This window comes from Canis lupus, chromosome 15 (genome assembly GCF_048164855.1).
Source record: "Canis lupus baileyi chromosome 15, mCanLup2.hap1, whole genome shotgun sequence".
Lineage (NCBI taxonomy): Eukaryota > Metazoa > Chordata > Mammalia > Carnivora > Canidae > Canis > Canis lupus.
Genome location: NC_132852.1, coordinates 4,687,892 through 4,712,903, shown reverse-complemented (window position 1 = coordinate 4,712,903; position 25,012 = coordinate 4,687,892). Strand labels below are relative to the sequence as shown.

The 25,012-nt window shown below is 57.6% G+C and overlaps 1 protein-coding gene across 1 annotated transcript; it reads left to right on the top strand.

Moving 5' to 3' along the window:
• Window positions 1–668: 668 nt before the first annotated feature.
• On the top strand, window positions 669–22,755 carry XKR5 (XK related 5). The gene is made up of 7 exons (XM_072775802.1): window positions 669–748; window positions 2,132–2,315; window positions 10,705–10,889; window positions 11,780–11,989; window positions 13,839–14,008; window positions 18,810–18,921; window positions 21,121–22,755. The coding sequence occupies exons 1-7, from the start codon at window positions 691–693 to the stop codon at window positions 22,257–22,259; spliced, it is 2,058 nt and encodes a 685-aa protein (XP_072631903.1). The 5' UTR covers window positions 669–690; the 3' UTR covers window positions 22,260–22,755.
• The last annotated feature ends 2,257 nt before the right edge of the window (window positions 22,756–25,012 follow it).

The window sequence follows — 25,012 nt, the reverse complement described above, 5'->3', positions numbered from 1 at the left end:
GGGGAGTGGGAGGGAGACGGGGAGGCTGGGGGCAAGGGGTATGGGGAGGCGTCGGGGGGCGGGGGGACGGGGGTATGGGGAGGCGGGGAGGGGGAGAAGGCAGGGGGAGGGGAAGGGGGAGGGGCCGGAGAGGGGGGTCGGGGAGACGGGGGTGGGGGGCGAGGGAGGAGGAGGAGGAGAGAGGGGGAGGGGAAGGGAGACGGGGCCGGGGAGGAGGAAGGGGGAGTGGGAGGGGGACGGGGAGGCTGGGGGCAAGGGGTATGGGGAGGCGTCGGGGGGCGGGGGGACGGGGGTATGGGGAGGCGGGGAGGGGGAGAAGGCAGGGGGAGGGGAAGGGGGAGGGGCCGGAGAGGGGGGTCGGGGAGACGGGGGTGGGGGGCGAGGGAGGAGGAGGAGGAGAGAGGGGGAGGGGAAGGGAGACGGGGCCGGGGAGGAGGAAGGGGGAGTGGGAGGGGGACGGGGAGGCTGGGGGCAAGGGGTATGGGGAGGCGTCGGGGGGCGGGGGGACGGGGGTATGGGGAGGCGGGGAGGGGGAGAAGGCAGGGGGAGGGGAAGGGGGAGGGGCCGGAGAGGGGGGGTCGGGGAGGCGGGGAGGGGGAGGAGGGAGGGGGGGAGGGCGGGGGGAGGGGAAGGGGATTGGGAGGCGGGGGCGGGGCGGGAGGCGGGGCGAGGCCGGCGGCGGCGCGGAGGATGCCGGCGGGGGCCCTGGGGCTGTCGGCCCTGCTGCAGGCGGCGGAGCAGAGCGCGCGTGAGTGCCCGGCGCCTTGGCCGCGCCCGCCCCCCACCCCTCCCCCCACCCCGCCCCCTCCCCCGCCCCCGCCCGCCGCGTCCCCCGCGGCCTCCCAGGACCCGGGCACCTGCCCTCCCGCCCGCGCCCCCCCAAGGCCGGGCCGTGCCTGCGCCCCGCGCCGGAGTCCCCGTGGGCCCGGGTCGGTGGGGGTTCGCGGCCCGGGTCGCCCGCCGGGGCCCCGCCGTCCGGCCGCACGTTGGCAACACGCTTTAGCGCCCTTTCTGGTTTGAACTCGGTAACCCTTTCGGTGCCGCGGAGGAGGCCCCCGCCCGCCCCGCCCGCCCGCCGGGCTCCCTGCTGCAGGGTCGGCCTCCGCGGGTCCCGGGCGGGCAGGGGTTTGCTGAGCCTCACCCCCTCCCCCCGCGCCCCTGCAGCCCGTGTTGGGACCCGGGCCCTGCCCTCAACGTTCCCCCCGGAGTGACCTGGTGCCTGGGCGCTGGGGTCTCCAGTTGGCACCGCTGTCCCCGTGGGTGCCCGGGGCGCCCCGCAGGGGGTTCAGAGGCCCGGACCACACAGGACCCTCCCCGTAGCACCCGCCCAGAAGCCCAGAGGCCGCGCAGACCTTGTCCTCTCCATCTCCCCCGCGTCTAGCACCGACTAGGGCCTCCTCCTCGCTGCTTGGCCTAGGCGGGCGGTGACCCCACAGGCTTCTTGTGCCCAAGACCCTGCTTTACCTCGGGGAGGGGGTGTTGAGGGGAGGGGAGCAGGAAGGCCGGCTGGCCAGCACTCCCAGCACAGAGCCTGGCCATTCCCGGCCCTCCGTCCAGACCTGCAGGGTTCCTACTGGGCAGTGCTGTTTCCACTACTTTCCCAGCTTTATATGCCCATAAATCCATTTTAAACTTTAATATTGGAAACCCCAAGCGATGATCCTATGAAAGGAGTACAGTGATTCGTGCATCTAGCAGTGCTGCGCGCCCACAAGCCCCCCCCCCCCACTGTCACGGATTGGGAGTGCAGATCCTAACCTACATTTGTCTCTGTCCACTATGTTACCCTGCCCTAGCAGCCTCACAAATTAAAAAAATAAATCCCCAGAGAGGAGGATTAGCGTTTTTAAATGCACGTACCAGGTACCAGGTACTTTTTGTGCGTGCTATCCTACGCAATCCAACAGCCCCTGTCTGCGACGGTGGTGTCTGGTGTTTTGGGACCCCCGGAAAGCCCTGGCGCCTTCATTCCACCTCACACCCGTCTAGAACGCCAGCTGGCACTGCCTGCTTCTGGGCTGGGTCAGTGGGAGCCCAGCTGGTGCTGGGGGGGCAGCGTTGGCAGGTCCCTCACTGACTGTCCCCTCCCGCCTCCCGCTCACCCGCTTGTCTTTCCCGTCTCGGCCCGCAGGCCTCTGCTGCGTGGTTCACTACTTCACCACGGGACAGCTCCTCTGGGGCTGGCTGGCCCTTGCTCTGCTGCTGCCGGGCTGCCTGGTCCAGGTTCTGAGCTACCTGTGGTTCCGGGCAGATGGACAGCAAGGTCATGGCTTGTTGGTCGTGCTCCACCTCCTTCAGCTTGGCGTGTGGAAGCGGTAAGAGCGCGCAGCCTCCTCTCACCTGCGGGGCGTGATTTCCTAAGTGCAGTAGGAGCACATGCATCCTGCCCCGAGGGTCATCAATGTTCAGGGTGGGAAGAAAGCCCAAAGCCCCCACGTTGAACCCCCGCTCGCATACAGGCATCCCCTCTTCCTTGAGCATTTCTGTCATCAGGAAGCGCCTCCCAGAAGCAGCTGTGACCCTTCAAAACTTTTTTTTGTCTTTGGCCAAATTCTGTCTTCCTCTTGTTTCATTTTATTGGTCAAGGCTCTGGAGCCATAGAAAGTGCCTCGCTTAGGGCAGTTGTATTTAAAGTCCTGCTACCGGTTGAAGAAGGTGACATGGATTTAGCACAGACTAGGCCATGGAGCTGGCCTGGTGACATTTGCATCAAGGCCTTTTTTCAGGATGAAGCCATCTAGAAGCCAGGCCCATTTTTTTTTTTTTTTTTTTTTTTTCATAAACAGAGCAGCCTCAATGGGCCTAGTGCCCAGTCGCCTTACCTGTGGCTCACCTCTGTAGGTACGATCCTGTTTTCACTGGGAGAACCTGGATCCCTGGTACCTGGAGTGTCTGGAGAGGTCTGTCAGTGAGCTTATTAAATGGCAAATTTCAGCTCTAAGCCACCTCATAATCCCATAGTTGTCAGCAATAAAAAAGGGGAGAAGAGTTTGGGGATTATTGAGGCCATGCCGCTCACGTGTTTGTGAAGTCATAGATGCCCAGGATGGGAAGGGTGTTCAGGAAGTCGGCGCACATTAGCTCTCAGGCTGTGCTATCAGCTGTCTTGGTGGCTTATGCCTTCAGCCTGTCCCAAGGCTTTCTCTGGAGGAACTGAAATAAGTTTTCTGGTTTCTTAGCTGAATCTGAAGAAGGAATGACTCCTTTCCATACAGCGTAGAATCTCAAATAGGAGGTAGAGGACGCTTCTAATAAAGACATCGGGCAACCACCCCAGATTTGACTGGGCCCCTCAGAGCTGGAGCCCTCCATCTCTTGAAGGCACCAAAAGCACATCTGTAACCACAACAGTTTTGCCCAAAGCTGGGCCTTTGTGTCCAAGCAGTGTGGCTCCTCTGAAAAGATGGAACTCTTACTTGTGGGAGGAGAGCAAGGATGGTTTTTGCCTCAGACTCATCAAAGATTTGAGGCCCTACTGGGCACCTTCTACCACAGGAGAGATTGTCAGCCCCTTCCCTCAGCCCGGCCTAGTAGGAAACCCACTAAGGGCTGGGGTGCCCTTGAGGACAAATAACCAAACATTTGATAACTCAAAAGGAGAGTTGAGTGGATGCTAGTCACTTGAGAGAAGCTTCTAGACTAATTGCCCGAGAAGTCTGCCTTCTGGGACTATATAAGGGCCCTTCTGATCCAGTGCCTTCCGCTGGGATGGGGCTGTCTCAGGCCTACAATTCACTCTGTGGTGTCCACCTGTGACTCCACAGTCTTTTCTTCTCCATGCTCCCTCAAATTTAGTAAGTGGTGCTGTGTGTTGCTGATATGTATTAACACTAAAGTTGGATAAAGGAAGAGAGTCATGAAAATTAGGCCTCAGGAAAAACAACTAGTCATCTGTATCTCTTTTTATTTTAGAAAATTAGGGGAATTTAAAAAAACCACATAATTTGAAAGGGAAAAAAAGATGAGAAAAGTCAGAAACAGTAATGATATGTCAAAAAACAGGATAAAGTGAAAATACACAGTTGTTCACAGCCACAAATTTGGTTCTAAGTTTTTTCTTAATTCAGTGAGTTAGCATACAGTGTATTATTAGTTTCAGAGGTACAGTTTAAAGACTCATCATCAGTTGAATGTAATGCCCAATGCTCGTTCTATCACGTGCCCTCCTTAATGCCCAGCACCCAATCACCCCATCCCCAAAGCACAGCAAAGGAAAGAGTCGACAAAACCAAAAGACAACGGACAGAATGGGAGAAGATATTTGCAAATGATAGATGAGATAAAGGTCTAGTATCCAAGATCTATAAGGAACTTCTCGAACTCAACACCCAAAACACAAAGAATCCAGTCAAGAAATGGGCAGAAGACATGAACAGACATTGCTCCGGAGAAGACATACACATGGCCAACAGACGCATGAAGAAATGCTCCTCATGACTCAGCACCAGGGAAGCGCAAATCAAAACTGCAATGAGATACCAGCTCACACCAGTCAGAATGGCTAAAATGAATAAGTCAGAAAATGACCGATGTTGGCGAGGGTGTGGAGAAAGGGGAACCTTCTTGCACTGTTGGTGGGAATGCAAACTGATGGAGCCACTCTGGAAAACAGTGTGGAGGTTCCTCAAAAGGTTGAAAATAGAGCTACCCTCCGACCCAGCAATTGCACTGTTGGGGATTTACCCAAAGGATACAGTGATTCAAAGGGGCACCTGCACCCCAGTGTGCATAGCAGCAGTGTCCACCACAATAGCCAAACTGTGGAAAGATCCAAGATGTCCACTGATGGATGAATAGATAAAGAAGATGTGATATATATACAATGAAATATTACTCAGGCATCGGGGCCCTTGGGTGGCTCAGTGGTTGAGCATCTGCCTTTGGCTCAGGTCATGATCCCGGGGTCCTGGGATTGAGTCTGCATCTGCCTATGTCTTTGCCTCTGTGTGTGTGTGTCTCATGAATAAATAAATAAAATCTTACAAAGAAAGAAAGAAAAGAAAAGAAAAGGGAAAAAGAAAAAAGATTACTCAATCTTCAAAAAAAGAGAAATCTTAACATTTGCAAGGACATGGATGGAACTAGAGGGCATTTTGCTAAGCAAAATAAGTCAATCAGAGAAAGACAATTATCGTATGATCTAACTCATATGTGGAATTTAAGAAAGAAAACCAAAGAGCATAGGCGAAGGGAGAGAAAAATAAAATATGGCTCCAAGTTTTATAAACAGCCCAGCAGGCACAAGAAGCTACATGGCTTGCAGTGTTTCTGAAATTTTAAAAGTGAACCAAACACACAAACAGAAATCCACTGCCTTAGAAGAAAGCTTTGAAATCTGAAATAGAAAACAGCTGATCTATTCCTCATCCAGGATCTGGCCGTTTGGGTTCCCACCAAGAAAACTGGGTGACATGCTGTCTTTAAGCAAATCCACCCTGAATTTTGCAAGACTTTTCTTCAGGGCCTGCAAAGAGGTTTCAGGAAAGTGCAGTTTTGCAAAAGCACCTGTAGGAGGAGCCAAAACAATTGCTTTTTGCACAATCCTGACTAACATTTAAGAATGGATCACTTTAAGTGACTTTAATGCAGAAGCAGCTACTAATAATAGAAAAACCAACAAAACATGAACCTCTTGAGGCACAGTGGCTTATGAAAAATATAAGCACTGAAAACATGTATTTTTATTCCAAATAATATGTAGATAATAATATATATTTTGCTATATTATTATATTTATTCCAATAATAATATTTATTCCAAATAATATATATATATTAAGTGTGACTCTATTCAACTGACCGTGCCATTAGTGACTACTTGTTTAAACAAAGTCAGCTACTTTTCTCCATGTGGTGTTTATATTTCCACTATAATGCTACATGGTCCCAGCATCTTTTAAAAAAAATATTTAAGCCTATAAATTCATTTGGAACCTCAGCATGAAGTGATCAAGGAATACCCAATTCATCCCAACCTTAGGACCTGCCTTGGTTTAGAAATTTTTCTTTAGCGGAAGCTGAAAGTTCTTAAAAAGAAAGATGAGGTGAACGTTAAGGATCTGTAAGGAAGGCAAGCTGGCATAGATGAGGAAAAATTTAATATTTAAGAGTACGTAAAATACTTTTACCGTGCTCAACGTCACTCGTTCTCAGGGAAATACAAATCAAAACCACAGTGAGCTATCACCTAAAATCAACAAGGCAAGACACAGCAGGTGTCGGTGAGGATGTGGGGTGGGAACGCAGACCGGGGCAGCCACTGGGGGAGGAAGTAGGGCCGCTCCTCAAAACATGAAACAGAATTACCACGTGATGCAGCCATTCCACTTCTGGGTGGAATTCCCTAAGGACTTGAAAGCAAGGTCTGGAAGAGGTATCTGTATACCCATACCCACGGCAGCATGACTCACAGTAGTTAGAACGTGAAGCAAAGCGAGCGAAGCAAATCAGCAGACGAATGGATGAGCAAGATGTGGTCTGTGCACACAGGGGAGTATTACTTAGTCTTTAAAAAGAAGGAAATTCTACAAACGTGCTACAACATGGGTGAATCTTGAGGACTTTATGCCAAGCAAAATCAGCCAGTCCCCGAAGGGCAACTATCGTATCATCCACTTACATGAGGTCCTCGGGGTACTCAGTGTCACTAAGAAACTAGAACGGTGTTTGCGGGGAGGGGGGGTATTTCGATCTCATCGTGATGTTAAATACGAGTGTGTGAGTCAGGGCAGGAGGACACTAGGTCCTGGAGTGTGGATGGGGAGAAGGGGGTGGAGAGTTGATGTTTGATGGGTGCAGAGGGTCAGGGTTATAAGAGGAGAAGAGTTCTGGAGATGGTTGGTGGGCCTGGGTTGCACACCGCGGTGAATGACTACAAATTATTAAGGACCTATTCAGTTGTAGTGTCGATTTAAATTACGTTAATTTAATAAATCATAAATACCGCTGAACCGTACACTTAAAATGATGAAGATGGCAAATGTTATGGGCATTTTACCATAACAACAACAACAACAAAAAAAAAATTTAAAGAAGGAACAGCCATAGCCAAGACCTCGAGCTGTTCACTATCTCAGGTTTAGCATCGCGGAAAAGCGTGAGGATGGAGGGGAGTATATGCGTGTTCTTCAAGCTGTGGCCTGGGGTAGACTGTTCTGGATGAAGCGGGTACGTGTGGCTTTTTGCTTAAGCCATCGGTGAGGACGAATCAGAGCTTGCTGAGGAGCTTCCGTCCAGACTTAGGTTAATTACTGTGTTTCCAAAGGTCCGTTTAGAGCGTGTGTTCCTAATGCAACTGGAAGTCTTACACCCTCATCCCCTGGTGCGATGTGCTCAGCATGCCCCCCCTTTTTTATTTATGAGAGACACAGAGAGAGAGAGAGGCAGAGACACAGGCAGAGGACAAGCAGGCTCCATGCAGGGACCCCAACGTGGGACGCGAACCCGGGACTCCAGGGCCACGCCCTGGGCCGAAGGCGGCGCTAAACTGTTGAGCCACCTGGGCTGCCCTCGGTATGCCCCTGTTCACGCGTGGAGATGTGTGTGGCAGAAGGGCCTGGAAACACGTGATGGAGATGTGGTCCTGAGTGAGGCCTAAGTGGGGAGGGACACAGCTGAAAGGGAACTCCGCAGAGCAGAGAAGAGGTGTTCGCAGTGCTGAGGGCACAGCCTGGGGTGGTCGGGGACCAGCCACCCATCATTCTGGACCCGTGTCGGGCCACAGCAGACTTCCCGTGATCCTCCAAGTGCATCGGTGGAACCAGAAGTTCTGGGCCTGGGGCCCAGCCCCTGTACTTAGCACAGGCCTCCGGGTGACTAAAGCTCAAGTCTGGGAGGGAGCCCTAGCACGGGGGGGTGGGGAGGGCACGGCCCACCCAGCAAGCAGCCCCCCTCCCCCCCACTGGTGCGGAGGCAGCCAGGCTCACAGAGCCAGCGTGCTTGGTTCACTGGGACTTTGCTGCAGGGGGAGCGCAGGGTAAGAATTCTCTAGATGGGAGGAGGGCAGCTGGAGACAGATTCGGCTGGGTCCTGCAGGGGGGCCTACATGCTGCCGGGAGGAGTTTGGGCGTGGGAGACCCAATGGGAAGGTTCAAGCAAAGGATAACAGTCAAATGAGGCCCCTCGGGAGATGGCCGTGAGGACAGTAGAGGCAGTGGGCACAGTGCGGAGAGCGCAGGGGCCGGGCAGGCAGCCAGCAATGCAGGCCGGAGTCGGTGGGGACGCGGAATGAGACAGCACCCCCAGGAGCCAGGGACCAGCCCTCCCCCTTCCCACACCCCCCCCCCCCCCGGGCCCCCCTATGAGCCTGACCCAGTGATGTCAGCCTGACTTCCTCTTGCTGCCGTGGGGTCCAGATGGCCCAGTCACAAAACCAGGTGGACTGCATCCCCCCACCCCACCCCACCCCATCCCCGGCTCTTTGTTTCCTAGAAACGAGGCCCAAGCCCCCGTTCCTGAGGCTCATTCCTGAGGCTCCTGCCCCGACCTCACTGTCCCCAGCGGGGACCCACAGTTCAGCCCCGCCCGCCCCACACGTGCTCCCCAACACCTTGCTCCCGTCCGCCCATCCTCTCCTTTGCCGGGAGCCCTTGCTGACCACCTCCTCGGGCCCCAGACTCGATCCCCCGGGATCTGCGGCTCCGTTAGATCCGATTTTCTTCCTGCTTAAACTTCAAGGGCGTACGGTTTCTTCCCCCCGCGGGCGTGGGGCTCCCAGGCCAGGCTCCCCTTTCCTCTGGGCCTACCTCTGTGGTCTCCAGCAGGTGGCAAAGCCCCCTGAGTGGGCCAAGGCCTCAGCAACCTTGGGAGAACACATGGCTCGGGCCTGGAGGGAAAGCTGCGGCCCCTGATGCTTAGTCGGGACCTTCTTTGTTGTCCTCATTGTTGGGGTTTTCTCTTGACATGATGTTCGTGTCAGAGATCACGGCTTCAAAGACTCAGCAAGAAAACTGCTCCCTCTGGGATTCCAGGTCATGAAAAAGGAACACTCCTCCTGGGGCATCTTTCCCGAGCCCTGGGAACCAGGGTTAAACCCCTTTCAAAGGGGACCCCCGTCCGCGCTGGCCCCTGACCCGTTGGCCCGGGATCAGAGTGGGGCCTGTCGCGGGCAGAGCCAGGGTCCAAGGGGGACCCTTGGGGGGAGCTTTCCAGGTGACCTTAAGGTGCAGCTTGCTCTGACTCAGGAGCAGGTGACTACAGTGACCTCCCTCCGGTTCTTCTTCCCTGGGAGAAGCAGGGCCAGGTGTGGTCAGCAGCCCTGGCCCTGCCCCGAGCGCGCTGCCGGCCGGGGGCGCACCGGGGAGGAGCCTGCGCCACAGCCCCAGGTCCACGGCGCCGAGTGGGCCTGGCGGTGGTTTCATCTTGGCGGACGCTACACGGCTCCTGGGGCGGCAGGGGGTGGGGACCCACGCCCCTTCCAGCAGCCTCGGGAGCCCGGCCACAGGTCCCTGGGTGGGTGCATGGGAAGCAGAGTGAAACGGGAACCTTCCCAAGCTTCCCTGGTGTTGAGTCCTTCCCTCGGCCCTAGGGAGGTGGCCCGGCCTGGGGGGGCTGCTGCGTCCCCGTGGCGCGTGACCGCCGAGCTGCACCGCTGCGGACTGGCCTCTGGGCCGCCTGCCTCCGGAGACGAGGCCCTGCACGCCCCAGCCTCCTGTTGGCGTCGTGCACGTCACCCGGTTCCCGTGGCCCTTGATGAGGGCCCCACGCCCGCTCCCTGCGTCCTGCGTCTGTCCCCCCAGCATCTCCTGCCTCTCCCTCTCCTGCGGGCCCCTGAGTGGGGACGGTCCCCGGGCTCTGTGCATGCGCCCCCACTGTCCCGCCGCGGTGTCCCCGGGCCACCCGGGCCTACGCACAGCCACAGCCACTGCCTGCCCGTCCCCGAGTCTCACACGTCACCGTCACCCGGGCCCCTCTCTGCCTTGCTTCCGAGGACGCGTGTCCTCCCCGCCGGACCGGCTCCCACACACGAGTGTGCCGCAGAGGCTGGAAGCCCAGGTCTGCTTGTCGGCCGCCCGGTCCCCGTCTGCCTTCACCTGCCCCTTCCTGCCGTCCCCGCCGCTCCCTCGTCGCCCGAGCTGCATCACTTCTTCCTTCCTCCAGCACACGCACGTGGTGACACACGCGTAGGGATGTGGCGTGTGCACACGCACACACGGCGGACGGTACAACAGGCAGGGGGCTCGCGCCCCGGAGGACGGAAGCGCCCGGGACCTGGGCTGCAGACGGTGACCCTGCCGGTGCTCCCGCGGCCTTCCCCGGGCGTGTGAGCGGGGGCTCGGAGCGCCAAGGGCGGCGGCCGCTCTTCCCCCTCAGACGGGTGCTGCTCCCATCAGGGGACACCTGCTGCCCTCACCCAGCCCCGCTGACCCCCCAGAGCCCCGCCTCCTGAGGCCGTCCCCACGTCCCCGGAGCAGAGCTTCCCAGAGGAGTTTAGGAGGGGGCAGCCCCGGCAGGCCTGTCGGGCCGCTCCGTCCCCTGCCCTCCCCCCGACGTGGGGCACAGTGGGCCTCCGGCCAGCCCCCCGCAGCAGGATGGCCCTGGCACAGCTGGGCTAGGCCTGATGACTTGAGGGTGCAGCCCGAGGTGGGGGCCCTGCTGTGGAGACAGGGCAGCTCCTGCGGTGCGACGCCCGACGTCTCGCAGCCAGGAGGCAGGCAGGGGTGTGGGGCCTCCCGTTTAGGCTGCACCCGGCCCCGTTCTTCCTCAGGCATTGGGACGCTGCGTCCTCCGCTCTGTCGAAGGAGGGGGAAGCCTCCCGCCGCGACCAGCTGCTGCTGCAGGAGGCCGACCTGTCTGCCCTCCGCCTTCTGGAAGCCCTGATGCAGACCGGGCCCCACCTGCTGCTTCAGACGCATGTTTTCCTCGCCTCAGACTTCACAGAGCTGGTGCCAGGTGAGAAGAGTTCACCCCCCGCTCCCCCCCACCCCGAGGCCAGACCCTCTGACCTCTGGAGGGGACTAGAAGTGGGCGCCTGACTAGTGAGGCCTGGGCTTCCAAGACGGCCCCTGCTTGGGACAAAGAGGGCAGCCCGCGCTCAGCAGCACGAGACGGTGGTTGGGATCAGCCCTTGCGTGGGGCCCGTCCACACAGCAGAAAGTGTAGGTGGCCGCGTTGCCTTGAAAACAGCCTGGGGAGGGGCCCACGCTGCTCCTTACCGGGCCAGTACGTCCCTTTCTCCCCTGCCGTCTGGGCGCAGCCAGGCGCTGGGCCCCGAGAGCCTCGTGGACATAGAGCGGCTCTGGCCCGCAGACGTGGGTCCAGCCTGCATGTGCGACGGCGAAGGCTCGCTCTGCCTCTCTCTCTCTGTTTTCTTTTCTCTTGGGCACTTCCCGATTCTCCCCCATCCTCCTCCTCCTCTTCCTCCTCCTCCTCTTCCTCCTCCTCCTCCTCCTCCTCCTCTGTGCCGAGCGTCCGCTCTTGCGTGCGCTTACACGACATACGTAAAAGTCACGACTGCGCGGTCCTCCTGTCGTCCTTACTGTGGGGCCTGGCACCATTTATGTCCTGGTTTTATTTCTGGGACTAAAGCTCCTGTGTAGGCACCTGGGGGAGGGAATACGGTGTTCAGGGCCGTCCGGCTGCTTGGGCCGAGACATCGGGGGCCAGGAAGGAAGCGCTCCCCTCGCTTGCTGGGGCGCAGCGCCCACCGCGTTGCAGAGGAGGGACCTCCCCCGTGTCCCCGCGTCTGTGCACAGAGTTGTCCTGCTACCCGGCCACCCGGGTGCTTGGTGAGGGACGCCCCCTGCGATCCCGGCGAGCTTAGCCGTCCGCTTCCCTTGCAGGGGTGAGCGCCCTGTGCTCCTGGGCCGCGCTGTCCTGGGCTCTGGTGTGCTACGCTCGCCTCGCGGGCCTCCTGAAGCCGGGCCGCCTGCCCGCCCCGTGGGCCGCCCTCTTCTGCCAGCAGCTCTGGAGGATGGGCATGCTGGGGGCCCGTGTCCTCAGCCTGGCCCTCTTCTCCAGGGCTTACCACGCCTGGGTCCTGGTGGTTGGAGGTAAGCGGCGCTTCCGGTCGAGCTGTCACTTGCGGAGTCACAAACCGCCTCCCAGAACTTCATGCCTTAAAGGCACCGTTTGCAACCAGGAACCTCAGGTCTGGGGGGCTCACCGGGCACCTGGGGGCATCGCGGGTGGGTGCAGTAGGATGCTGGCTGTCTGGACTCCTGGGAGGCTGCCCAGGGCTGCCGTGCACACGGTGTCTCGGCTCCCGGGCCCGGTGTCCCGGGGCGCCTCCTGGGCCCCTTCTCTGCAGCAGAGTCCGCGGGGCTGCGACGTGGCTGCTGGGAATTCGAGGGGGACGCGACGGGAGGCTCCCAGTCCCTTCACACTGGCCCGGCTGTGGGTCAGCACGGCTGCCGCCACCCTCTGCCTGTCAGAGCTGTCGGGCCCAGTCCAGACTCAGGAGCGTGGGGTCGACTGCAGCCCCACGGGTGTCCAGGGAGGCGACTGTGAGTACCTGTCTTTGGGGATCTGCTCCCATAGCTTTTTACTTTTTTTTAAGATTTTATTTATTTATTCATGAGAGACACAGAGAGAGGCAGAGACCCAAGCAGAGGGAGAAGCAGGCTCCCTGCAGGGAGCCCGATGCAGGACTCGATCCCGGGTCTCCAGGATCACACCCTGGGCTGAAGGCGGTGCTAAACCGCTGAGCTACCTGGGCTGCCCACTTTTTATTCTTTTTAAAGATTTTATTTATTTACTCATGAGAGACACAGAGAGAAGCAGAGACACAGGCAGAGGGAGAAGCAGGCTCCCTGCAGGGAGCCCGACGCGGGACTCGATCCCAAGACCCCAGGGTCCCGCCCTGAGCCGAGGGCAGACGCTCCACCGCTGAGCCCCCAGGCGCCCCTGCTCCCATACCTAGATAGCCCAGCCCTCGGCGCCCTGCCCGCCCCGGGGCCCCCCTGCAGCTGCCGTGGGGCCTGCTCGGAGACCCTGCTCTGGATCACGGGCTGGAATCTTTCCTGTAGAGAAACAGGCACAGGGTCCTGCCTGTCCTGACCCCATCCAACGGCAGATGGCACGCACTGTAGCTTCTGAGATCCCTCCAGGAGTCCTTCTGAATGCCAGATTTGGGGCCTCCTCTCTGTTTCCAGGAGGGCATCTCCACCCAGCCAGCCCCCCGTCCCCAGCTCAGTCTAGACGCACGGGGTACAGACAGCAGCCCCGCAGGGGTCCGGGTGTCCCCTGCCACGGACAGCTGTCTCCTCTGGCCGTCAGGGAGTACGCTGTGCAGGAAGGAACGGTGTGCTCGTGCTGCGAGAGGACAGGAGGCGTTGAGAACTGTTCCGACGTGAGCCCCGAATGAGCATGAATACACCTGTCGGCAGAAAGGAGAAACTCCTGAAACTGTGCTCCCAAAGAAAGATTAGCTGTTTTACCCATTTTTAAAAAAATTCAGCTCAGACTTCAGGGAGATATTATTCATCTTAAAATACAGGAATGAACATGACAGCTGGCCCACGTGCAGCCTGTTCCTTGGGACGCAGAGGCCGTTGGCTCTCGAAGCGGTGACTAAACACCTGGGGAGCCTCGAGGTTCGGTCTCCTCCGGGAACTAGAAGTGCTGGGCGCCCGGGAGCGACGATGCAGAGGGGTCACTGAAGCTAGTCTCTGTTTTCTCGTCCCCAAATCGGTTCCCTGCCCTTTATGAGGCTCAAATGGGATAATCGGGGCAAAGATAAAAGGTATTGGTTTGCCGTGCTCCTGGAATCTCCTCTGGGCTTTGAGCGGCCTTCCTGGAGGCCGAGTCAGGTGTGGTCAGAGCAGAGAGGACCGTGTCCTTGCCTCGCCCCCTCCCCGCCTCCCCTCCCGCACCCTGACGCCCTCGGCCCGCCTCCTCCAGGTGCCCACTGGCTGGTGATGACCTTCTGGCTTGTGGCCCAGCAGAGTGACGTCGTCGACAGCACCTGCCACTGGAGGCTGTTCAATCTGCTCGTGGGGGCCGTGTACATCCTCTGCTACCTCAACTTCTGGGACAGCCCGTCCAGACACCGGATGGCCATGTTCTATACGGCAAGTGTTGGCGAAAGCGAGAAAGTGCTTTCTTGATGCCTGATTTTACTGGTTTTGTGCGTTCCGAGTGCATGTGTGTGTGAGTGTGTGTAGTCGTGCACGCATATCTCTGTGACCAGCAACAGCTTGGTCTTAGGAAAAATTCTAAAAGGAATTACTGTCTTGAACAGAGATGACAAGCTCTGAATCCATGAGTACGCCCTTTGGGGTAAATTGTGCTGTGCTGGCAAAGAGAAAGTAGTAGTAGTAGTTGTTGTTGTTCTAAAAGCCAAAAGACTGCAGAGTATTTGGAAATCCACGTTCTAAGGAGGATGGGGCTGGAAGCTTGGAGCAGCTCTGCTTTTAATGGTTAGTGGCTTTGCTTAAATAATGGAAACCGTGTCCCCAAGGTCAAAGCGGGAAGGTCTGGGCTGCTTCTTTCACTGATTCACTCAACAAAAGTATGAAGCATGTGAATTTCTGTAGGTTCTGTGCTAGGACTTATCCCTACCCTCCGGCGGCTTCTTGTTCTCGTCTTCAGGGCCTGGGAGTAATGATGGAATCAGTAGTAGATTCTAACGTTCTGGGCAGGATCATCATGCACCAGACGCCGTCCTAAGCTCATCAACTGTCTTATTTCTCACAATACTCAGTGAGATGAAACCCATTTTACAGATGCAGAAACTGAGGTGTAAAAAGCCAGGCATCCACGGAGAAAGGGGAACCCTCTTGAACTCTTGGTGCGGATGCAAGCTGGTGCAGCCACTCTGGAAGGCAGTGTGGAGGGTCCTCAAAAGGTTGAAAATAGAGCTACTCTATGACCCAGCCATTGCACTACAGGGTATTTATTACAAATGTAATGATCTGAAGGGGCACCTGCACCCCAATGTTCATAGCAGCAGTGTCCACAATAGCCAGACTGTGGAAAGAGCCCAGAAGTCCATCAAAAGATGAAAGGATAAAGAAGATGTGGTCTATATATACAACGGAATATGACTCCGCCATCCGAAAAATGAAATCTTGCTATTTGCAATGACGTGGATGGAACTTGAGGGTATTATGCTGAGCGAAAATAAGTCAGTCAGAGAAAGACGGTTATCATATGATCCCACTCATGTGTGGCATTTAAGAAACAACACAGAAGATCATAGGGGAAGAGAGGAAAAAAACGAAACAAGATGAAATCAGAGAGGAAGACAAACCAAGAGAGACTCTGTAGGGAACAAACAGAAGATTGTTGGAGGCGAGGGGCTTGGGGGGCTGGGGTCGCTGGGTGACAGGCATGAAGGAGGGCATGTGACGGGATGAGCACCGGGTGTTATATAAACTGATGAACCAGTGACCTCTACCCGAAAGTAATACTAAAAAATTAAAAAAAATAAATAAATCTAGGACCTCTGATGTTTGGAACACATCGGTTTATAACTGTTACATCTTCTTGGTGGATTGACTCTTCTATCAATAAAGTCTTCTTTGATTCTTGTCACCACAACCACCACCAAAGTCAGGCATCTAGTGAGACAGAGGCAGCTGGTCTGATGCTGCGAGTCCAGCCGTAACCAACAGGCCACGTGGCCGGGCAAGCGCAGCCAAGCGTGTTCCAGCCGGGAGGGCCCCGGGGCCCCACTTCTCAGCCTGGCCGGGGGTCTGAGGCACTCAGGGAGCTTTGGACGTAGATCACAGGTGCCTTGCCAGTGATTCTGGCCCAGCGGGTCTGAGTGGGGCCCTGGCATCAGTCCTTCAGAAGCAGTGCCAGGTGGTGCCCACGGGCAGCCTCACTGAGAAGGCCTCCCCTTACCTTCTCCCTTGCAGCGGGGGAGACCGGCCTCGGGATGAGTTGGGAACACCCTGGAAAGCCAGGTTTGACCTCTTGCCCTTGTTACCAGCTCCCTCGTGCATGTACAGCCTCCTGAAATGGATTCAGGGACTGGAGTGTGGGCAGATCGAGCCTCCGTGGCCCTAAAGACATAGACCCATGAATGCAGCCTCTGTGACCAGAGAAGTGATGGTCCCAAAACCCCAGGAACATAAGAGGGTGAGAGAGGAGCATCAGAGAAGGCTTTACAAAAGGGGACATTCGAGCTGGTCTCGGGAGATGAGCCTGGTTGGCCTGAAGGAAGGGTGGAGAAGGGGGAAGGGGCATGTCAGGCAAAGCTGCAGAAGCAAAATAAAGACTCAGGGAGCCGAGGGGAAGTAGTGCACATGCATATCTTGATGATGGGGGGCAGTGTTCTTGCAAGTTAGAGCAAGGTGCTCCCCACGGCCACCCCCATCCCAAGCGGGGAGGGTGATCTGGAATGTTTGTGCTTCAGAGAGACAGCCCGCAGGTCCTTGAGGAGGCAGGGCTGGACGGCAGAGGAAGGATTTGTAAGCACAAGCTTTCTAACCTAAGGGGTCTAAGGGGGTTCACGGCCTGTCTGTCTCTCACCGGATTTCGGCTGGAACAGAGTGAATCTTCCTGGCAGTGCTACCTTTCTTAGGCAGAGGCTTAACTGGGGCCAGCTCATCACCCTAGGGATGCAGCCTTGAGTTGTTGGGAGCTGTGTGACTGTTCAAGTCTCTTAATGTGAGCGGGGTGGGGGAAGGGAGGCCGACAAAGGCATTCGTGCTGCGTGACTGCAGTTTTTAGAGGCCAGGCTTGAGGCCGGGTCAGGAAGAGGGCTTAGCGATGCCTATCTGCGTCAGGCTTGGTCAGGGAGTCTTCATCGGTGGAACGTCCCTGTGTTGGTCAGGGTTCTCCAGGGAAACAGAACAAACAGGATTTATAGACAGAGGTAGGGGGAGATCTATTAGGGGAATTGGCTCATGCAATTTTGGAGGCTGAGACAGGCCATGGTACCTGCCTCCTGCAAGCCAGAGAACGAGGAAAACGTGGTGTGATTCAGTCCGAGTCCAAAAGACCAAGAAGCGGGAGCTCCGATGACCAAGGTCAGGGGAAGATGGATGTCTCAGCTCAAGAAGAGAGAGAACTTGTCATTCCTCCACTTTTTTGTTCTATTCGGACCCTCAACAGATTGGACGGGGCCCCCCTGTACTGGTGAGGGGGTGAGGGTCATGTTCTTTACTCAGTCTGCAGATTCGAATGGAAACACCCACACAGACACACCCCAAAATAACGTTTTACCAGCATCCGGGCGTCCCTCAGCCCAGGCGGGTTGGCCCGTGACGTTAGCCCGCACAGTCATCGTGGGGGCAGCATGTTGGAAGAGGACGGACTCTGGAAAGGAAAATTGGGGACTCATTGTAAACAAGATGGCCCGCACCGTCAGGGAGCGGGGTCTTGAGCACCCCAAGGTGAGATGGGGCTACGTTCAGGTGTGTTAGGGATGACAAGGTCTGACCTGAGGGGAAGCAGGTCATCTGGCAGTGGCGTGGAGGAGGGATTGTGGGCAGGGAATGGAAGACAGAGGAAACCGTAGGACCCAGGCAGCAAGCGATAGGATCACGACTATGAAAATGGCAAGAGGTTGCAGACGAACTTAAGAATGTGACTCAGCGGGACCAGATAGCTGATGAGCTGCGCAGTTGATTTAAAGAGTAGAGAGGGATGGGGCCGATGGAGAGGGGCATTCAGTACTGAAATAATGCCTGCCGGTCCTTCGAGACGGTGCCGCCCACGCCCCAAAGGCCTGGGGAGAGTGGGCATTCTTAGGATGGTTAAGTCGCTTTCATAATGCTTTTAATTCTCTCCTGGTTTGACTGCAAGGTCATGACCTGAGCTGAAACCAAGAGACAGACACAACCCACCAAGCCACCCAGCTGCCCCTGGTTTCCAGTTTTTATACATATAAGAATATTTTTCAGAATAAGGAAATAAAATGGGCATAATTAGAAGATGGTATGTTTAGGGCAGCCCGGGGGGCTCAGCAGTTTAGTGCCACCTTCAGCCCAGGGCGTGATCCTGGAGACCCGGGATCGAGTCCCACATCGGGCTCCCTGCTTGGAGCCTGCTTCTCCCTCTGCCTGTGTCTCTGCCTCTCTCTCTGTGTGTCTCTCATGAATAAATAAATAAAATCCAAAAAAAAAAAAAAAAAGAAGAAGATGATATACACCATGTATGAGGCATTAAGAAAAACTGAATTGTCACGCCCTTGGGCCAATAGTCTTCGAAAGCCTTGCGTGGTTGTTCATGGGCACCATTTTAACTCCAGGAAAGTCAAATAAATAAAATATAAAAAAAAAAAAAAAAAAAAAGAAAAGAAAAAGAAAAAAAACAGCCGAGCTAGAAACCCAAATTAAGAAGCCAGCCTAGCCGAGGGGGGCCAAGAGCCTTCTGTAAAAGCTGCCACCGTACCGTGGTGGACGGCGGGCGAAGGCTCCGGGCTCGGCCAGCGGGAGAGCCTCCCAAATTTACCTTTAAAGCGGCAAATAATCGAAAAAGCAATACCAACACCGTTCGGGAAGTTTGTGACGCTAGTTTACTGGAGCGCAGTGGCAGGGTGAGCCCTGCAGATACGTGCGATGATCGCATTATAAAACTGGTACACGGGGACAGTGAAGGTGCGGACGTGACATGTGTGCGGTTGGAAGTGGCCGTCTCCTCCCTCCGCCCTGCCTGACGCGGGGAGGGGACCGCCGTGGCCTCGGGGGCTGCGCCCGTGCATCCCCCGTGCATCATGACTCTGCGGATGCTTTAGTGACCTGCTCTGAGAACTGGGGCCAGAGACGCTCCTTCAGACCTTGGCCCTGCTTCTGGGGGGCCCGGTGGGCCGTGGGCATCACCCCAGGGGACATCGCGGACAGAGCCTCCAAGGCTGAAGGACACTGTCCCCGAGGCCACGCGCACCCGACCAGGGTGCTGACTCTCCCTTTGGTCCCGTAGATTATGCTGCTGGAGAACATCGTCCTTCTGCTGTTGGCCACCGACTTTCTCCAGGGCGCCTCCCAGACCAGCCTGTGGACCATCGCTGGAGTCTCGTCTGGATTTCTGATTGGTAAGGCCCGGTGTCGCCTTCCTGCTCCCCCTCCTCCGGCCAACTCTACAGTGCACTAACTCTAAGAGCGGGAATGTGCTCAGGGGGGTCAGGGGGAGGGACGGGTCAGGTGCGGAGCACCGAAGGGAGCTGCAGGATGTCCACACCAGGGCCTCAGAGCTGAGCCCGGCCTTCCTGTGCCGTGCTGGACTGTGCTCGGACCCGCTGGACCCAGACTGTCCACTTCTATCCTAAAGGACTCGTGGGTGGGGCCTCCTGTCCCCGGGGTTCTGGCTGGGGTCAAGCATGCGACTTCCTGTCCCTTCCACCCCAGCATCCTAGCCCTGGGGGAGAGACAGAGCAGGGGTCCCCAGAAGTGACACCACGTGCTACCTACCAACAGGAGCCCTAGGACATGGGTGCTGCATTACGCCCAGGTCAGACCTGAGGAGGGTGGCACAGAGGAGGTTAGGTAGTGTCCCCTAATCAGACGTTCTGTGGGCGGCGGACGAGGGATTCACACGCTGCTCCCGTGCGGCATCCAGGACGGTGCCTGGTGGGCTTGGATACTTAGCTCAGTTTTATGAATGAAGGACTCCGGGTGCCGAGCCCCCTGTGCCCCCCCAGCTGACAGACGAGTGTAAGCTTGAAAGGGAGCCGCCCTCTGCACTTGGGGAACAAAAATTAAAGAGGGAGGAGAGATGTTTTCATTCTCAGTAACCCAAGGCAGAGGGAGCAGGGAGCCGGGGGCAAGGTCAGCTGGGGGCCCAGACGGCCTGAGATGGTGGGTGAGCTACCGTCAAGGTGCTCAAGCTCTAAAGCAGACAGCCCTGGTTCACATCCTGAGCCCCCCTTGACCAACATTTATTGAGCACCTACTGCATGCCAGGCTGGGTTTGCAGCCCAGAGCCCTGTGAATGACGCGGCCTCGCAGAAAGGCTACTCATTAAATGCATGTACTTGGACTTGCCTGAGGAGGGGGGTGAGTTGCCCAAATTTTTGACCTTGGGTGGCTCATTATAAAAGAAGGGGCCGTCTCCCCACCGGCACGGTGAGAATTCAGAATCATGTGTGGAAGCGGTTGGAGGGGTCACCGCGGAGCCAACACTCCTCCGCGGGAAGGCTGTCTCCATGCCCCGCTGGAGGCCTGCTTTGTCACCCCCCCCATGCCTCATCCCCCCAAAAGTCCTCGGGCAGGATCGGAGGGATCATTGTTCGGGGCCCCCCAGCTCCACACACAGCAGTCTGCCAGCCCCCCTGCGGCTCCTGCCCGCCTCTACTTCAGGTAATTCAGCAAGAAATGCTGTTTATAACGAGCGCCCTGAAACCAGGCACTTGATCTAGTACAACAGGAAACTGGAAATAACGTGGGAGGTTACTGGAATGCTCTGTTAAAGAAATTATTGCCGTAGTCAACACTTCTGATCAAAATAAATTAAACTGACAACAATGTGATTAAGATGTTTATGCACAAAGGAAGTGTTGTTGCTGCTCATGGAAATTCCTTGATATGGGGTTTTTGATGGATATGTTTGACCTTTCCTTGGGTCTTGTTTTTGAGGTTATTCCTTACCTCCCCCCCCCCCCCAGTTTTGGACTCCATCAGCTGGCGTGTGGATGGCTGCATTCTGAGTATTTGATCCAGTTATTTGAAAGCAAAATCAGCATTTCTACTGGACATCACACACACGCAAACACACGCATACACGCACACATGTGCACGTGTGCCCACAGGCACCCAGAAGGCTCAGCTACAGCTGCCCTAAGAAAGAAGTCATGGTATCAATAGGATTAAACTTTGTTATTACTTGGTTCAGTTTAGAAACATTTGCAGCTTGTAGAAGCTGGAGCCTCCTTAACTTCCCCCCAGATATCCATTTCTGATGCTCCAACAACAGTCCTGGGGTTTTTTTGTTTTGTTTTTCTGTTTTTAAAGATTTTATTTGCTTATTCATGAGAGAGGCAGAGACACAGGCAGAGGGAGAAGCAGGCCCCCTGCAGGGAAGCCCTTACGGGACTGGATCCCAGGACCCCGGGTCACACCTGAGCCAAAGGCAGATGCTCAGCCACTGAGCCACCCAGGTGCCCCCAACGGTGCTGTTGCGGATCCCATTTATATTCCTCTGTCCAGGATTCCAGACTCTGGAATTCTCCAGCCGCGGGGAGGATGCGGGGTGCAACACAGCGTCACCACGTGCGCTTCTCTGTCTCCTTCTCCAGGCAGCGTGTCGCTGGTAACTTCCTACGGGCTGCTCCGTCCTCCGTCTGCAGGCGGCCGGCAGGGCCGAGGCGTCGCCGCGGGGGATGGAGCAGACGCGGAGTCCTGTCCCCGGGGTCCGGCTCCAGCACGGGGAAGCCCGGGCGCAGGCCAGGAGGACGGCGGCGAGTTCACCGCGCTGGGGAGGGCCCCCGGCCCACAGTGGGGACCCCCAGAGGCCGGGCTGGAGAGCCTGACCGCTCGGGAGGACCCTTTCTTCAGTCACCATCACTGGCTGTTGCTGAAACTTGCCCTGAAAACGGGGAACATGTCTAAGATCAACGCAGCCTTTGGGGAAGACAGTCCTGGCCGCTTTGGTCCCCCTGCGCGGGGGGTGGGCCAGCACTCCGCGCAGCAGGGGACGCCCCTGTTTCCCCAGCAAGAGCTCCCCCCGTCACCCCCCGGCCCCCAGGCCTCGGAGAAAGGCTCTGGCATTCCAGGTGTCCTGAGCGCAGAAGCCGACCTGCTGGAAGCGTCCAGTTTCACGTCTCTGGCCGGCGACAAGCACAACCAAGCGCCCGGCCAGAAGCGGCCACCTGCCCCGACGCAGGGCCGCCCGGGGGAGGGAGCCGGCGCGGCTTCTCCGCTGCAGGGCAGGGCTGCGGGGGCGCGGACAGGAGCGCAGGGCCTGGAGGGCTCCACGCGGGACTTCAGCGCCACGGCCGAGGGGGGCCCGTCCCCGCAGCAGGAAGGCGGCCAGGCCACTCCGCACACCTGCGCCCCGGGCAGGAGGCCACGGTCCCCACCTCGGCCGGCCCCTCGGCCGTTTCCTGCTGCCATGGCCGACATCAGCCCGATCCTCCGCCCGGGCCTCTCTAGAAGCTTCGTGGGCACAGCCCCGGGCAGCTCGGAGCGTGGGGAGCAGCGGGAGCCCACGACGGACCGGAACCTTCCAGAACTGCTGTCCCTGCCAAAGCGGAGCCTGTGGCCCGCAGACCAGCCTTGCCTCACGTCCACTCCCAAGTGTGAGCCTGCCCGCGGGGCTGCAGCCGGAGGCCCGGCTCACCACCTGGCCGGGTGTCTTCATCTGAGCCCGGCCCGGCGGGTGGGACAGCAGGCCGGCCACCCGCTGGGCCTTGAGACCCGAGAATCCCATTTCTGACACCCGAACCCCCAGCGCATCCCCTCTGGACCTCAGTTTGCACAACTGGAGCCCGAGGGACTGGACCAGGCCATTTGTGAGCTCCCCTGCAAACACACACACGTGTGCACAGGCACACGCGCCCGTCAGAGTCGGGGGAGGACACACAGCGGCGTCCCGTCAAAGTTGCCTGCTTTCTCTTAGGAACCGTATGATCCCATTGTGTTTTGTTTCACTTTACTTTTGCTGCTGTGGCTTCTAGGAAACTCAAAGGCAAAGCCAGAGCAGAACTCTGGTTCTGTTTCCATCCGGCTTCTTACTCCAGCTCCCTTCTCCCGACACTGAGTGGTCATTAACCTCTTGAAAACGTCTTCTTCCTGCATTCTTCCATGAAACCTCGTAGGAGGATGATGCAGAGGAGAAAGCGGTGCTTACAATCATAGGCCTACGTGAAAATGCAAATATCCTGAGACTCCTCTAGCAGGAAAAAAAAATTAAAATTTTTTTTTTTTTTTTTTTTTTTTTTTTGCTGAATACGCAGGCCTCCTTCCCCCAGGCCAGCCGGCCGGCAGCTAAGTCAGGGGGCTCCTCTCCTCCCCTGACCCCCACACGGTCCCCCCACTCTGGTCCATGTGCGAGGCTCCCTGTGAGCTCAGCTCTCCCCTGAAATGGGTTCCTGAGGACGGGCGTTTCCGTCCTCTCCGTGGGCCTCCTTCTGAGCTGGTTCGAAAAGCACAGTCCCGACCCGCAGATGCAGGAGGCCGTGCAGACACGGACGGCGGGGCGCTGCCGGCGGGTGGTCCTTTCCGCCTTGACCGAACACCTCTGGGTCCAGGGACACTATTCAGGCCCCAAGAGGCCACGTAGGGGGACTTCACAGTGAGCGGCCAGGCTGTCGTCGTCCCTGCTGCTGGCCACAGACGCCAATGGGGGATGGCAGACGGTGGCTCAGGACTTCGGGGACAGCAGGTAGCCCTAGGAGCCCCGGGCCGCTGCCCGGGAAGGGGTGTCGGAGAGAAACCAGAGCTGGACAGCCTCAAAACTAGAAGCTACCAAGGACTATTGCAGTAAGGGGTTAAGAGGAAAGCCCACATGGGCCTCCGTCCCGGGTACGGCGTGGACGGTCGGGGCCTGACGGCCAAGGAGCAGGGAGGGGACCTGGGGGTGGAAGTCTCCTGAGGGGTAAGGGCCAGGCTCTGGCTAAAGCAGCCAGAGAGGATTCGGGTGACGGCAGGCCAGGGGCCCCACATCACCTGGGGACGGCCCGGGGAGCTGGACCAGGTGCGCATGGTGGTCGGACCTCCAGTGCGAGGCTTCTGCTCACGTCGACTTAGGATTCTTGCTAAGTTCGGGTGGGGGGGCTGAGTAGGGTTTGCTCAAGGGGAGGCTCTTTGTCAGGAAGGCGTGGGTTACGGCCTTGGGGACTCTGCCCAGGACGGGAGAAGGCGCTTCTCTGAGCCAGGACGTCTGGCCTGTCACCCCCCGTGCGGGGGCCCAGCGGGGACCGAATGCCCTCGCTACCTTGAATCAGCGACCGGACAGACGGTTCCACCTCACTACACCCCTTGTCTCAGTCTTTGCGGTCGGGGTCTTTGGGGCACCAGCGAGACACACAGAGGGAAGGGCCAAGGCCCTGGAGGCCGAGAGCCCGGGGTGGGGGGGGTGCCGCACGTGACCCCTCACAGCCAGGGGGCGCGAACCCCTGCAGGCGGCCCAGGGACCCGTCAGAGAAAGGGCTCGGAGGGTGTGGGCTTCCTACCTCCGTCTCCGCATGGCCTCGTCTGCGGCAGGTATTCCGACCTCGTGTGCTTCCGACAGAAGACGTGACCTGACTGTGGGCACCGGCCCAGCTCCCAGACGTCAGAGGCTACGCGTCTCTCCCTAGAATATTAGTAATCGCTTAAAAAAATATTTTATTTATTTATTTGAGAGAAAGAATGAGCTGGGAGAGGGCCAGAGGGAGAGGGAGAAGCAGGCGCCCCTCTGAGCAGGCTCGATCGCAGCGCCCTGAGTCTGACCTGAGCTGAAGGCCGACGCTTCACCGACCGAGCCGCCCAGGCGCCCCTCAGTAGTAGCTTAAAAGCCGCTGGCTCAGCTCAGCACCACATTGTGCATCCAGTCTGTTGGCAGTACTGCCTCCGCGAGTCGCCCTCCCCAGAACTTCGGGCGCCAGTGTCACTCCGTGGTTTCAGCCCCAAGGGTCTCTCTCTTCCGTCTGCTGTTGCACCTGCCCGCATGGTTTCCTTCACTTAAGGCTGCTTCCCTTCCTTTGTGCCCCAGGAAGCCACACGGGGTGCAGGAAAGGGACTCCCGGCGTCCTTAAAGAGCTGGGAAACCCAGGCTCTCCAGAACCTGCAGGGAGTTAGGGCTGATGCCCGTGTTTGTGCAGCAATTGCACGCTGCTTGTGGCAGCATGTGTCTTGGGGACTGAGTAAGCCGGTGGGCGGCGCGTGGCAGGTAAACACCCAGTGAGGGCAATCGAATTTCTAGTTTTTTCCTGGATGGCCAAGGATTGTACTTCCATAAGCAAAGCTTTCCGAAGTCCCATTTTGCTTTCATTTCTTATTTTGCTTTTTAAAATAATCACTGCACCCCGACGTGGGGCTCGAATTCACGACCCCCGAGATCCAAAGTGGCACGCTCCACTGACTGAGCCGGCCAGGCTCCCTCCGAACAAGCCGTCCTGGAAGCAGGTGTCCGTGGGACTGCTACGTGCCCCCTGCCTTTCTGGCAGGACAGCCTGTCCCCTGCTCACGTGGGGGAATCGTGAGTCC

Excerpts from the sequence above, each read along its gene's own strand:
- XKR5 (XM_072775802.1), top strand. The coding sequence starts at position 691 with ATGCCGGCGGGGGCCCTGGGGCTGTCGGCCCTGCTGCAGGCGGCGGAG. Across the intron at positions 2,316-10,704 it reads CAGCTTGGCGTGTGGAAGCG|GCATTGGGACGCTGCGTCCT; the intron begins GTAAGAGCGCGC and ends GTTCTTCCTCAG. Across the intron at positions 11,990-13,838 it reads CTGGGTCCTGGTGGTTGGAG|GTGCCCACTGGCTGGTGATG; the intron begins GTAAGCGGCGCT and ends CGCCTCCTCCAG.